The 13,365-nt window shown below is 36.1% G+C and overlaps 1 protein-coding gene across 1 annotated transcript; it reads left to right on the top strand.

Annotated features, from left to right (window-relative positions):
- The first annotated feature begins 18 nt into the window (after window positions 1-18).
- LOC120212770 (3beta-hydroxysteroid-dehydrogenase/decarboxylase-like) lies at window positions 19-4,523 on the top strand. The gene is made up of 9 exons (XM_039210964.1): window positions 19-183; window positions 281-451; window positions 815-931; window positions 1,028-1,107; window positions 1,455-1,641; window positions 2,515-2,623; window positions 3,201-3,375; window positions 4,078-4,234; window positions 4,407-4,523. The coding sequence occupies exons 1-9, from the start codon at window positions 19-21 to the stop codon at window positions 4,521-4,523; spliced, it is 1,278 nt and encodes a 425-aa protein (XP_039066895.1).
- The last annotated feature ends 8,842 nt before the right edge of the window (window positions 4,524-13,365 follow it).

Below are 13,365 nucleotides of genomic sequence, written 5' to 3'. Positions count from 1 at the left end.
TACATCACATTTCTAAAAATGGATACCCTTGTGGAGGTACTATATTCAGGTGCAAAAAATGTCATTAATGCATGTCGGGAATGTAGAGTTAGACGACTTTTATACAACAGTTCTGCAGATGTTGTTTTTGATGGTTCACGGGATATACTTCATGGTGATTTGTCTTTCATTTGCCCGGGGAAAGTATGTTTCCTATTGTTGCAATCTAATGAAACACTTTGGAATCTGGGTTTCCATTTGTTGTTTGCTAATTGTGATTTATTTTATTGCACTAATACAGTTTCTGGATACACTGATTGACCTTAAGTTTCATGCGGAAGGTCTAATCAGGTTAGCGAACAATATTGATGGTCTTCTAACATGTGTACTTCGGCCTAGTAATGTCTTTGGACCTTGTGATACACGCTTCGTGCCTTTGCTAGTGGATCTAGCCAAATCTGGTTTGTCAAAGGTTTGTGAAATGTCTCAATATAACTTAATCTGTGTAGAGCTGTAGTTTTACTACTATCTTATTTTTTTGGAAATTTCCTGATATTATCAATAGTAGCTGAAACATAATTACAACAATTTTCCTTTTAAGAACTTCTCCATTTTTATCCTAACCTCTCATTTTTGGATTCATCTCAGGTGAGATCCTTAGTTATGCATCTTAGATTCTTTTTATGCTTTCGGTGTTGGTGGATGTCTGCTTGTAAAATTCTATTATTTCTCTTGATTTGTTTTCTTCAAAAATTAATTGTCTATTTTATTTTATGATGCAACATGGAATATTTTTATTTAATTCTTTTTACATTGACTGGGTTCCTTATTTCAGTTTATTATAGGAAGTGGTGAAAATATGTCTGACTTTACGTATGCGGAGAATGTTGCTCATGCTCATATCTGCGCAGCAGAAACTCTAGACTCTCGGGTGGTCTCTGTCGCTGGAAAGGTTTTCCTTAAAAGTGTTATTGGATATGCAGAAAATCTCTTTCATATTTTAATTTATATTGAATCTATATATAAGGGAGATGTTCTCAATGTGCAGGCTTTTCTCATCACAAATCTCGAGCCCATAATGTTCTGGGAATTTGTATCTCTTATACTTGGAGGTTTAGGGTATCCCAGGTAAAGCCCCTTGATTTTAATAATGGGCGAAGTGTGACATGTCATTTATCAGCACAAGATGCTGCTGAATTTTTCCATGCCATTAGCAGCAGGGATCTATACATAATGAATCTTCTTGCTTGTTTGGCAGTGAGTTGCAGATGGTATTTACTGTTATGCTATACAAAACCTGTTGTTATATGTTTTGTTGTGCAGTTTGATTTTGTTTTCTGAATTCTCATTGTTTTTTTGTAATAAAATTGTGTTTGTCTTTCTACTGCATTGGTATAATTCCTTTCTTTCCCTTTGTTCGATTGTTCCAGACTTTCAATGTTTTTCTCCTAACTAGAGTTGTAATCGTACTGCAGACCTTACATAAAGGTTCCTACTTGGATGGTTTCATGTATTGTCTCACTTCACCAATGTTCACTTGACAAATTGTACAAGCATAGCGTATCATCTCACTACATGCTTCAATTAGCTTCACGCACCAGAACCTTTGACTGCTCTGCAGCTCAAAACCATCTTGGATATTCACCTGTTATCTCCCTAAAGGTAAGTTCCTTCCATCTTTCTTTTTATTTAAATGCAGTCCTTTCTAACATATAATAAACGCATCATATGTCCTTTCTATTAGCACTCCTATATTATATAGAGTATTTTCTTGATCTTCTGTTAGCATATAGTTGTTCCTAATTTATGTTGAATTTCCAAAGCATGTATACATTGCATTCAATTTCTTTTCTTCTTCTGTATTTGCTTTTTGTCCCTTGATGTCTTATTGCTAATGTTGATCTTTATAGGGTAGAAGCATTACTCCTTGTTTCCACATCTGAAAAATTGACAGGATTATACATCATCAATTTGACTTGTACAATCAATTAAACTTTTTCGCTTCAATTTATTTGTTTCCGGACAAGCTGTAATGTAAATAGGTTATGATGCTAGTTCATTATTGTTCAAGTTCCTTAAATATCCAGATGTATTGTTTTTTATGGCAAGGTTAATTCTGCTTATTTCCTTGAACAGAACTGATATAATGAATGGGATTTTGTAGAATTTGGAATCCTTTTTTGCTATGCGAAATTCAAAAGTAAAAATATGGTCCTTCAGAGTAGGCTTTCTAGCGGAATCAAATAACATCTTTTGTCCTTATCTCTTTATCCTTGTTCTTCCCTAGTTGATAAGCGGAAGACCATTATCATTCTCTGATATGCGTTTTTCCTCACATGACCACCTTAAGATATAATTAATGTTAGTTTCAGTCTCTAACTGATTAAATTCAGCACATATAAGTGCTTGATTCAAAGACTGTTACTTATCGTTTACTGATTACCTGGAAATAGTTTTTCAAGATCCAGTAGGTAGACTGCTAGCTTTTTTGGATCTGAAAGTTTGTCATCTTTTTTTGCTTTTTTGTTGCTTCAGGATGGTATCAAGTCAACAATTCAAGCATTCTCTCATTTAGCCAATGACACATTTTATACGAAATTTAATGAACAATCCAAAGTGGAGAAGATGCTAGGCGGCGGGATAGGTAGTCCATTATTTGATTTTTTTTTAATGCAGACTTGTAATGGCATTGCATAGGCATTTTCTCTGAAGTTTATGTTTGGCCAAAAAATTTGAAGTGGTGTCCTTTCAATGATTGAGCATATGTTCAGTTTTTAGTAGATTTTTTAATATTGGAACTAATTTTTTTTCCTTCAGATTGGTATTTTGTCTATCAGCGTTATACCTAATTTTCAAAGTCCAGGTGCTTTCTGATGCATACTAAGCAATAAGATTGCACTATCGGAAAAATAATTCAGATTCAGCTCCTTCTTCCCTCAAATGCTGGTGAAGGTTTCTGGGTTTTAATCATAACCAATAGGCTAAACAGTGCACGTTGACTTTGCCTGAAGCCTATGTCAACTTCATGGCAAATTGTACAATCAGATGCAGGCATAGTACTAGATGCACCAACTGATCACTAATTGAAGACTTTAAGACATTTCTCTTGACTCACCACCTTTTCCTTCAACGCATCATGCATCCTGATATGCTACTGTAAACAATTGAGGCATGATAACACAATTTTTGCCATTTAATGACCTTAATTTACTTTGTTTCAGTTGCAGACATCTTATTGTGGAGAGATGAAAGGAGAACATTTGCATGTTTTTTTACTCTGGTTTTGTTATTTTGCTGGTTCTTTCTCTGTGGAAGAACTTTTGCCTCATCTTTAGCCGACCTTCTGCTTCTAGTTGTAATCACTCTTTGTGGACATGGCATTTTATCATCAAAGCTGTGAGTATTGGAAATTAGATGCCTCTTATGGCATTTCATTGTGCCTTTTAAAAGCATCTTCATTTGTTGTGGTTTGTTTGAGCCCCATTTTTGCACATTGATTGAATCCATCTGGAAATTGAAACAGTAGCTTCCCATTTTGGTTTTCCCATTTCATCCTTTTTCTTTTACACTGTCCATGTTTTATGCCAAACTCCTTTGATTAATGTTATGTTTTGTTCGGACATACATTCCTTTCCATTCCACTGTTTTGGCTACATTGCTCTGGCTATTCTTTTTTTTTTTTTTTTTGCAGATTTTGGTGTTCTCTCTCGATTTTTTATAGTCAAATAGATGTTATGATGTACTTAATCTTGATTCCCTTTGTTCACTTTTACCATTTCTGTCAATATGACTAATTGAGGCTTTCTTTCCATACAATAAAACCAACATATTAGATACCATGACTTTTCCACCCCAAAAGCAATTAAAGAATGTGGTTTAGTTGTGTGCATGGTATAGAACTCTTGACATACCAAAACATTTTTCTCTCTAAAGTATTTACATTCCCCTTATCAACTGATAAAATCTGCAAGTTTTATTTTTTCTTCCATAGCCTGTTGAATTTAAATAATATTTTATTAAAAATCTTTTTGTACGAGGGTGCACACACTAATGTGAAAACATATTTATCTGTCTCTGATATAATTGCCTTTGCAACAGTTGTGGTTATGCTGTTCAAGAGATACCTTCTTCTTGTTTCCAAGTCACTGTATCAGATGTTCAAAAGTCATTGAGATCCATAGCATATATATGGAATAAAGCAGTACGCAGAATAAAAACGTTGGCAAAGGGAAAGGAGTGGAGCAAGTTTTTCAAGGTTTGCATTTTGATGGCAATTCTTTTAACAATCTATTGCACTTATATAGTGTTTTATTATTTGTTAGTAAAGCGTAACGGATTTCTAGTCTAGAACATGTATAATATGAAATCCCCTACATAGAACTTGTTGTTTATACATGTCATGTTGAAATCCTTCGTGTTCGGGTTAGATCATGCCGTACATTGCACCGTGTCATACCTACAATCTGGTATCGTCCTCTTCGGATGTTTACCATCTCTCAAGGTTTTGCCATCTGAAGGGCGCGCTTCCCCGGGTTCAAACTTAGAACATCACATATAAGGTTTTGTTTTAGTTGGACTTTGAAACAAAGGGTGAGGTTTTTTTATTACCCTCACACGCTATGCTACTCGGGTGTGAGGGTCTGAGTATGAGCAAAAAAACTAACAGTTCTTTCTTCTTGTTCTTTGAATTTCTCACTTATGCATTTAACTTGTTCAGGTTGTGGTTTCCCTTTATCTCTTGAAGTATATGCAGTCTTATTCCTTGGCCGTGCCTTTCGGCTTCGGTGAGCAAAAACCTAACAATTTGCTTGTACCAATAACTCAACATTTCTCTGGTTTAATTCTCGGTATTGACTTCGGAAATGATCCATATTGCAGCTCTGGTTTATGCCTTCACTGCATATTTTGTTTATGATCAATATGAAGCAGAGATTGATGCATTAAGGTTACTTCTGTTCTGTTGCATGGTGGAATTAAAAGAATTCTTATGGAGGTGCCTACCATCATCCTCACAAAAAGACAACGTTTCGCATCAACCAAAAGTCGCTGTTCGAGTAAAGGAGTGGAAATAGTCTGTTAGAGCTCGGATTATAGGTGTAAGTGTTGGATACAAGTACGTGCCCAATACGAGTATGTTCATTTCATTTTATGTATTTGGGATGTCCTTGAAGGATGATATGTAACATCGGACTACAAAAAGATTATTTTCCTAGCAAAATAGAGAAGTAGATGTAACTGAATGGTGTTTTATCCCTTCTAATTAATCGTTAATTTTAAAAGTATGTCAGGAGAGATATATATATATACATACATGGTTGAATATAAAAACATGGACGGCTGGAAAAACAAAAGCAAATGGGACGACTAAAGCATTCAAATGGGGATGCTTAGATTTCACTGTTAGGTGTTGTTTTTGTTGAAAATAGAAATAGAATTAATTACATTTTAGTCATTAGACTTTAGGGTATTTTCAAATATTAGTCTCTAAACTTCAACTATAAATACTCTAGCTCATTTAGCTTCAAAATCATCCTAAATCATTTCTTTCTCCCAATACTAGAGAGCTTTCTTGTGAGTAGTGAGTGTTTTATAAACACCTGTAAATTTTCTCTCTTAGTAAAAGATCTACAGCAGTCCGGAGACGTAAGCAAATTGGTTGAACTCCGTTATAAATTTCGGGTATTATTTTTCCGCTTTTATTTTGCATTCTCACTAATCTGATTATAGGAAAATTACTTGTACTCGGGTTTATTTCCCAACAACTGGTAATCAGAGCTTTTGGTTGTGAATTTTGTCAATTTTTTGTGAGGTTGCTACTCATGTGAATAGTGAATTTTGTGAATAGTAAAATTTTGTCGGCGATACGAATTTGTCGACGGAGGTGTTCTAATACACGGCGGTTCGCGAAAATTGTCAGAACGATCCAAACGAAACCAGATTCGAGTGGGAGCGATGGTTGCAGACGAAGGGAAGGTGAAAATTGAAAAGTTCGATGGTGCGGACTTTGGCTTTTGGAAGATGCAGATTGAAGATTTTCTGTACCAGAAAAATCTATATTAACCTCTCTCTGGAAAGCAACCAGAGGACATGAAGAATGAAGAATGGGCTCTTCTCGACAGACAAGCCCTCGGAGTTATCCGACTGACGTTGTCCCGAAATGTTGCTTTCAACATAGCAAAGGAAAAGACCACGGCAGGTCTTATGGCGGCTCTCTCCAGTATGTATGAGAAGCCATCAGCCTCAAACAAAGTTCATTTGATGAGGCGATTATTCAATTTGCGGATGGTGGAAGGGGCATCGGTGGCTCAACACCTAAATGAACAAAACACAATCACAACCCAGTTGAGTTACGTGCAAATTGAATTCGATGATGAAGTTCGAGCTGTAATTCTCTTATCATCTCTACCAGACAGTTGGAATGCTACTGATACAGCAGTCAGCAGCTCGTCGGGAAACAGCAAATTAAAATTCGACGATGTTCGGGATCTGGTATAGAGTGAAGAAATTCGACGGAGAGAAGCGGGTGAAGCATCAACCTCCTCAGCCTTGCACATGGAGTCCAGATGGAGAACTTCAGAAAGAAATTCAAATCGTGACAGATCAAAATCCAGAAGGGGCAAATCAAGAACAGGAAAGAAAGAATTTACTTGTTATAATTGTGGCAAGAAGAGTCACTTTAAAAGAGATTGTCGAGCATTGAAAAAAGATACCGGCGCACAGGAATCTGCCATAGAGGAAACAAGTGATGTCATGATTCTAAACGTCAACAGTCCGATTGAATCATGGATCTTGGATTCAGGGGCATCTCACCCCATGCCGAGAAATCATGGAGAACTATGTCAGTGGTGATTTTGGGAAGGTTCATCTAGCTGATGATGAAACCTTGAAAATCATCGGAAGATGAGACATCCGACTAAAGTTACCAAACCAGACCACCTGGACGCTGAAAGGTGTGAGACATATTCCTGGTCTCAAAAGAAATTTGATTTCTGTTAGACAGCTTGATGGAGAAGGATATAGTACAACCTTTTCAGACTGTGAATGGAAGATTACCAAAGGAGCACTCATCATTGCTCGTGGTAAGAAGACTGATACTCTCTATGCAACCTCAAACTTAGAGAATATCATTGATGCAGCATATGCTGATGGAAAATCAAACTATGGCACCAAAGGCTTGGTCATATGAGCGAGAAAGGGATGAAGACACTTTTGTCAAAAGGGAAGCTGTTGGATCTAAAGAATGTAGATGTCGGGCTATGCGAGGATTGCATCTTATGCAAACAAAAGAAAGTAAGCTTTGCAAAGATTGGTAAAACACCCAAGGCTGAAAAGTTAGAGTTGGTTCATACTGATGTATGGGGACCATCTCCATTTTCATCTCTTGCAGGCTCATTATATTATGTCACCTTCATTGATGATTCTACAAGGAAGGTGTGGGTTTATTTTCTGAAGAAGAAATCAGAAGTCTTTGATACCTTTAGAAAATGGAAGGCCATGGTGGAAAATGAGACTGGTCTGAAATTCAAGCAGTTGAGGTCTGACAATGGAGAAGAGTACAGAAATCGTAGATTCAGAGATTTTTGTGCAAACAATGGGATCAAGAAGGAGACAACAGTTCTCATGACACCGCAGCAAAATGGCGTAGCAGAGCACATGAACAGAACTCTGAATGAACGTGCCAGAAGCATGAGGATACATGCCGGATTACCCAAATTTCTATGGGCTGAAGCTATCAACATTGCAGCTTACCTGATTAACCATGGGCCCTCAGTTCCTTTGGATGGCAGAATACCAGAGGAAGTTTGGAGCAAGAAAGAAATAAATCTTTCACACTTAAGAGTGTTTAGTTGTATTTCTTATGTACACATATATTCTGCTGAAAGAAGTAAACTTGATGCCAAGTCCAATAAATGTGTTTTTGTTGGTTATGGTGGTGATGAGTTTGGTTATCGATTTTGGGACTATGAAAATCGGAATATCATCAGAAGCATAGATGTTATTTTCAATGAGAATGTAATGTACAAAGATAGGGCAACCATAGAATCAAGTAGCTCCAATACCGAAGCTGAAACAAATGAATTTGCTGAGTTCGAGGAGATTTCTGGAAATGATGTTCAAATCAGTCCTGAAGCAGTTCAAGAAGAACCAGACACACCAGAACTGAGACGTTCCTCCAGAATTCCTAAACCAACCCAGCGTTATTCGCCTTCTTTGCACTACTTGTTGCTGACTGACAATGGTGAACCAGAGTGCTATGATGAAGCAATGCATGTGGAGGATTCAATCAAGTGGGAGTCTTTCATGAAAGATGAGATGGACTCGCTTATGTCAAATTAGACGTGGGAATTAGTTGAATTACCACCAGGCAAGAAAGCACTCCATAACAAGTGGATTTATTGGATCAAAGAAGAGCACGATGGGAGCAAACGCTACAAAGCAAGATTGGTTGTCAAAGGCTTTCAGCAAAAAGAATGTATTGACTACAATGAAATTTTCTCTCCAGTCGTGAAGCTATCTACAATTAGACTGGTATTGAAAATTGTAGCTGCAGAGAATTTACATCTTGAGCAGTTAGATGTGAAGACAACTTTCCTTCATGGTGATTTGGAGGAAGAAATCTATACGAGGAAGCCAGAAGGCTTCATAGAGGCAGGCAAGAAAAACCTGGTATGCAGGTTGAAGAAGAGCTTGTATGGTTTAAAACAAGCTCCTAGACAGTGGTACAAGAAGTTCGATAGCTTCATGGGTAGCAATGGTTTTACCAGATGCCAAGCAGATCATTGTTGCTACATCAAGAGGTTCGACAATAGCTTCATTATTTTATTGTTGTTTGTTGATGACATGCAAGAGATTATAAACTTGAAGCAAAAATTGTCGAAGCAGTTTGCTATGAAGGATCTGGGCGCTGCAAAGTAGATTCTTGGGATGAGGATTAAGAGAGACACAAAGTCGGGGACTTGGATGTTATCACAGGTTGAGTACATAAACAAAGTATTCTCCAGGTTCAACATGCAAAATGTTCAACTAGTAAGTACACCTTTAGGTGTTCATTTTAGAATCTTCAAAGAACAGTCACCAAAGACGGAGGAAGAATGTGCACACATGATGAAGGTGTCGTATGCCTCAACAATTGGAAGTCTAATGTATGACATGGTTTGTACTAGACCAGATATTGCTCATGCAGTGGGAGTTGTTAGCAGGTACATGAATAATCCAGGTAAGGTACATTGGGAAGCTGTCAAATGGATCCTCAGATATCTGTGGGGTAGTACAAACAAAGCACTTTGTTTCAAAGGTGGAGATACGATACTGACAGGCTATGTAGATGCTGACTTAGCCGGAAATATCGACATCAGAAGAAGCACTACAGGGTATGTCTATACTCTAGAAGGAACTGCAATGAGTTGGGTTTCTCAACTACAGAAGATAGTTGCTCTCTCCATAACTGAAGCAAAATATGTCGTTGTTACGGAAGCCAACAAGGAGATGGTTTGGCTCCAAAGTTTCTTGGAAGAGTTAGGCAAGAAACAAGAGAACAATGTTTTGTATTACGACAGTCAAAGTGCTATACATCTAGCAAAGAATCCGTCTTTCCATTCCAGAACGAAGCATATATAATTGATATATCATTTTATCCGGTCTCTTCTGGAAGATGGGATTTTGAAACTTGAAAAGATCAGTGGAACTTAAAATCCAGCAGACATGTTGACAAAGACGGTGACCATGGACAAACTGAATTTGTGTTCAGCTTCAGTTGGCATGCTAGAATAACAAGACTATAAATATTGTTGCATTGATCGAGGTGTGAAGACATATTAAAATCAGTCTTCAAGTATGAGAATGTTGAATATAAAAACATCGGCAAAACAAAAGCAAATGTGGCGGCTAAAGCATTCAAATGGGGCTACTTAGATTTCAATGTTATGTGATGTTTTTGTTGAAAATAGAAATAGGATTAATTACATTTTAGTCATTGGACTTTAGGGTATTTTCAAATATTAGTCCATAAACTTCAACTATAAATACCCTAGCTCATTTAGCTTCAAAATCATCCCAAATCATTTCTTTCTCCCAATACTAGAGATCTTTCTTATGAGTAGTGAGTGTTTTATAAATACATGTAAATTTTCTCTCTTAGTAAAAGATCTGCAGCAGTCCGGAGACGTAAGCAAATTGGCTGAACTCCGTTATAAATTTCGGGTATTATTTTTCTGCTTTTATTTTGCATTCTCACTAATCTGGTTATAAGTAAAATACTTGTACTCGGGTTATTTGCCAACAACTACCGTACGTAACACATGCTGAGTGCACTAGAAGGGGTAAATCATTGTTAACTATCGTCCCCCATCGAGAGTATGGACACATATTCGTAACAGCAGCAACTAGCTGAACACCAACCACACGATGTCATATAGAAAGCCTTTAATGAGGCTTCCAATTTAGTTATGTGACACCCAATATCTATTAAGACGATTTATCTTTAATACTAATTTCATATTAACTATCGAAGTGACCCAAAATAAAACGGATTTTATGCCTGTATATTTCTTTTTATACATCATTAGCAGAACTTAAGAGTGAACAAATAACCTAGAACATGCTTGAAAACTAAACTGAACAAGTATTTACAAACACAATGACATTCTCACCTTCGTGTAGCATACTTACTAAATTATTATTTTGGTTAATTTACTAGAAAATCATATTTATGGAGTACCATTTATGATTTCACTATAAACATATATAGCAAAATTAATTTACTAAAACATTCATATTTATAAACTGAATTATTTTTATTTATATTAAATATTATATTTCAAATTAGCACATTTATATCAACAAAACCCTCCTACTAAACAAGAAAAACTCCACTCTATGTATAGGCATTGTCGTAACCGGTTTTCGTCCGGGCACGAATTTTTTACTTGGCGGGAAAAGTGATGTGAATAAATGGTTTTTAAAATAATTTGGGAGTCGCCATCGGCCTTTTGGGTCAGGTAGGTCGAATACCTAAAAATCATCATTTAAAAGAGTTTTTAAGAAAACATCGATTAAAAGATAAACTGATATGCGTTTTAACCAAAAATTCGTTCTTTTTAATATTAAAAATAATAATTTTCCTTAATAAAATAAAACAATATGTGTTTTATGGTTTTTATAAGTAAGATATTTATTTATTTTTAAAATACTAGAATAGAACATCTAGTTGCTTTAAGACTGTCCTTTTCTTAATATCGAAAAATAAATAAATATTAATATTTAAACAAATATATAGATGTATATTTATATGACTAATATGAAAATAAAATAATAATTAAAATAACATTTAAACATATTGGAATTGAAATGATAATAATACGAATTAAATTGCAATTAAATAGTGACTAAAACATATAAAATTAAAATAATAGGATTAAAATATAAAATATTAAAATTTATAGCCCTTATTTATAGTATTATAAAAATACAATTACTAATGATGTAATTAACCCTAATTATTAATAAGTAATTAAAATTATAATTATTAAAATTAAAGGCTCTAATTCGAATAATAAAAAGATCTAAGTACTAATAATGTAATTTAGCCTTATTTAATTAATTCGGGTTAAAATGATAATTACTAAACTATAAGGGACTAAATTAGGTATTTATCCTAAATATATATATTATATTATGTAAAGGACTAAAATAAAATAAAATAAAATTACTAGATCGAATTATAATATATAAAAACATGCTATAAGGATCAAATTGCAAGTTTTTAAAGTTACAATGGCTGTGGGAATAGTTTAGCCGTATGCAAAATTACACAGAGGCCCTCCCTTAAACGACGTCGTTTAAGAGAGGGCATATATACCCTATTTTGGCTGGCCCTTCGGGCCATCTTATCATTTCCTTCATTTTCTCTCTCTCTAGAACTGAGAGAGAGATTGCTCTCTCGCCTCTCTCTAGATTCCTCCAACCAGAGGACGGCCGGCAGCCACATTCCGGCGCCGATCACTGCCGCCGGCCGCCGTCTCTGGTGGCCGAAGATTACCAAACTACACCAAATTAAGGATTTGAACTCCTAAAGGCCAAATCCGGCCTCCTTTTACCCTAAATCTCCTTAGATCGACCTAGATCTAAGGTTTTTTACCTTTGACTTTCGGCTTTCCGACGGCACGAGGAGGCTCCGATGACTGCAGTTTCGTCGGTAAGTTTCTTTCTTCTCTTTTTTTTTCGATATTTGGCTGTTGGGTTGTTGCTATCTGTTTTCCCTTTTTCTGTTGTGTTGGGTATAGTTCTCTTTTGTTCCTCCCGTTGGTTGTTGTTGTGTGTTTCTTTCTTTGCAGGTTCGGTGGTGGCTTTTATAGCCACCGCAGTGTGCTCCTCGGACCGGATAATAAAGGGTCGAGTTCGGTGAGTCACCATAGCTATGGTGGTGACTCACCATAGAGCTTGACGTGGGCGGCTGTTATCGTTACAGCAGAGCTTCTGGAGTATTCTGTTGGCGTCATCGTGGCACTGAAGCGTCGGCAAGGCAGCTGGAGGTTTCTGGCGAGGCGGCGGCTGAACATGGCCCTAGGGTTATGATACCCTAGGGTTTTCTTTGCTGGAGTCATCTGGGCCGTTGGATCAAGGCCAGATCCAACGGTTGAAAAGAGCTGGTGGCTGACTGAGATGATATAAACTTTAAATTTGGTTTAGGGTTTAGTTAGATTCGGGTTGGGCTTGTATCTGATTGGGCCTGAGCATGTAAACTGGGCTGAGTTGATTTGTAATTGGGCTCCGGGTTTTGGGCCTGCAATGTATTAAAATTAATTAATTATTTAATAATAATATAATATAATAATAAAACAAAATAATAATAATAAATAAAACAAATGAAATAAAAACTAGTGTCTTCAGCTGCCCCTCTTTGTTCATTCTTGTGCTAACGAGAATAGGGCAAAGACGAAAAGACAATAAGTTTTTTTTTTTCATTTGACTTCATTTTATTATGATGGAAATGTTGAACAAGTTCTTCTTCTTTGGGATTAGTTCTTCTCATTATGAACTTTTCCACTGTGGATGACAATTTATCTCCTTTTGTGATGTAATCTAGCAAAAAGTTGAACAAATTCTCCTCCTTATGAACTTCTTCTTCTTCAGATGAGTTCTTCTCATTATGAACTCCTTCTAGAAATGCTGATGATGATATATCTCCTTCTATGATAGAGTTATGCAAAAGGTTGAACAAGCTCTTCTCATTATGAACTTCTTCTTCTTCTTCAGATAAGTTCTTCTCATTATGAACTTTCTCTAGAAAAGTTGATCCATCGAGTGATGAATTCAAACAAAAAGTTGAACAAATTCTTCTCATTATGAATTTCTTCTTCTTCAGATGACGAGTTCTTCTCATTATGA

This window comes from Hibiscus syriacus, unplaced genomic scaffold (genome assembly GCF_006381635.1).
Source record: "Hibiscus syriacus cultivar Baekdansim isolate YM2019G1 unplaced genomic scaffold, ASM638163v2 tig00110015_pilon, whole genome shotgun sequence".
In the NCBI taxonomy this organism is placed as follows: Eukaryota; Viridiplantae; Streptophyta; class Magnoliopsida; order Malvales; family Malvaceae; genus Hibiscus; species Hibiscus syriacus.
This window is presented reverse-complemented; position numbering and strand designations above follow the sequence as displayed.

What these genes read in the sequence shown, in the direction of transcription:
- LOC120212770 (XM_039210964.1), top strand. Translation starts at nt 19, where the DNA reads ATGGATACCCTTGTGGAGGTACTATATTCAGGTGCAAAAAATGTCATT. An exon ending in CCAAATCTGGTTTGTCAAAG is followed by an intron (nt 452 to 814) that starts GTTTGTGAAATG and finishes TCCTTATTTCAG; the next exon opens with TTTATTATAGGAAGTGGTGA. An exon ending in GATGCTAGGCGGCGGGATAG is followed by an intron (nt 2,624 to 3,200) that starts GTAGTCCATTAT and finishes ACTTTGTTTCAG; the next exon opens with TTGCAGACATCTTATTGTGG.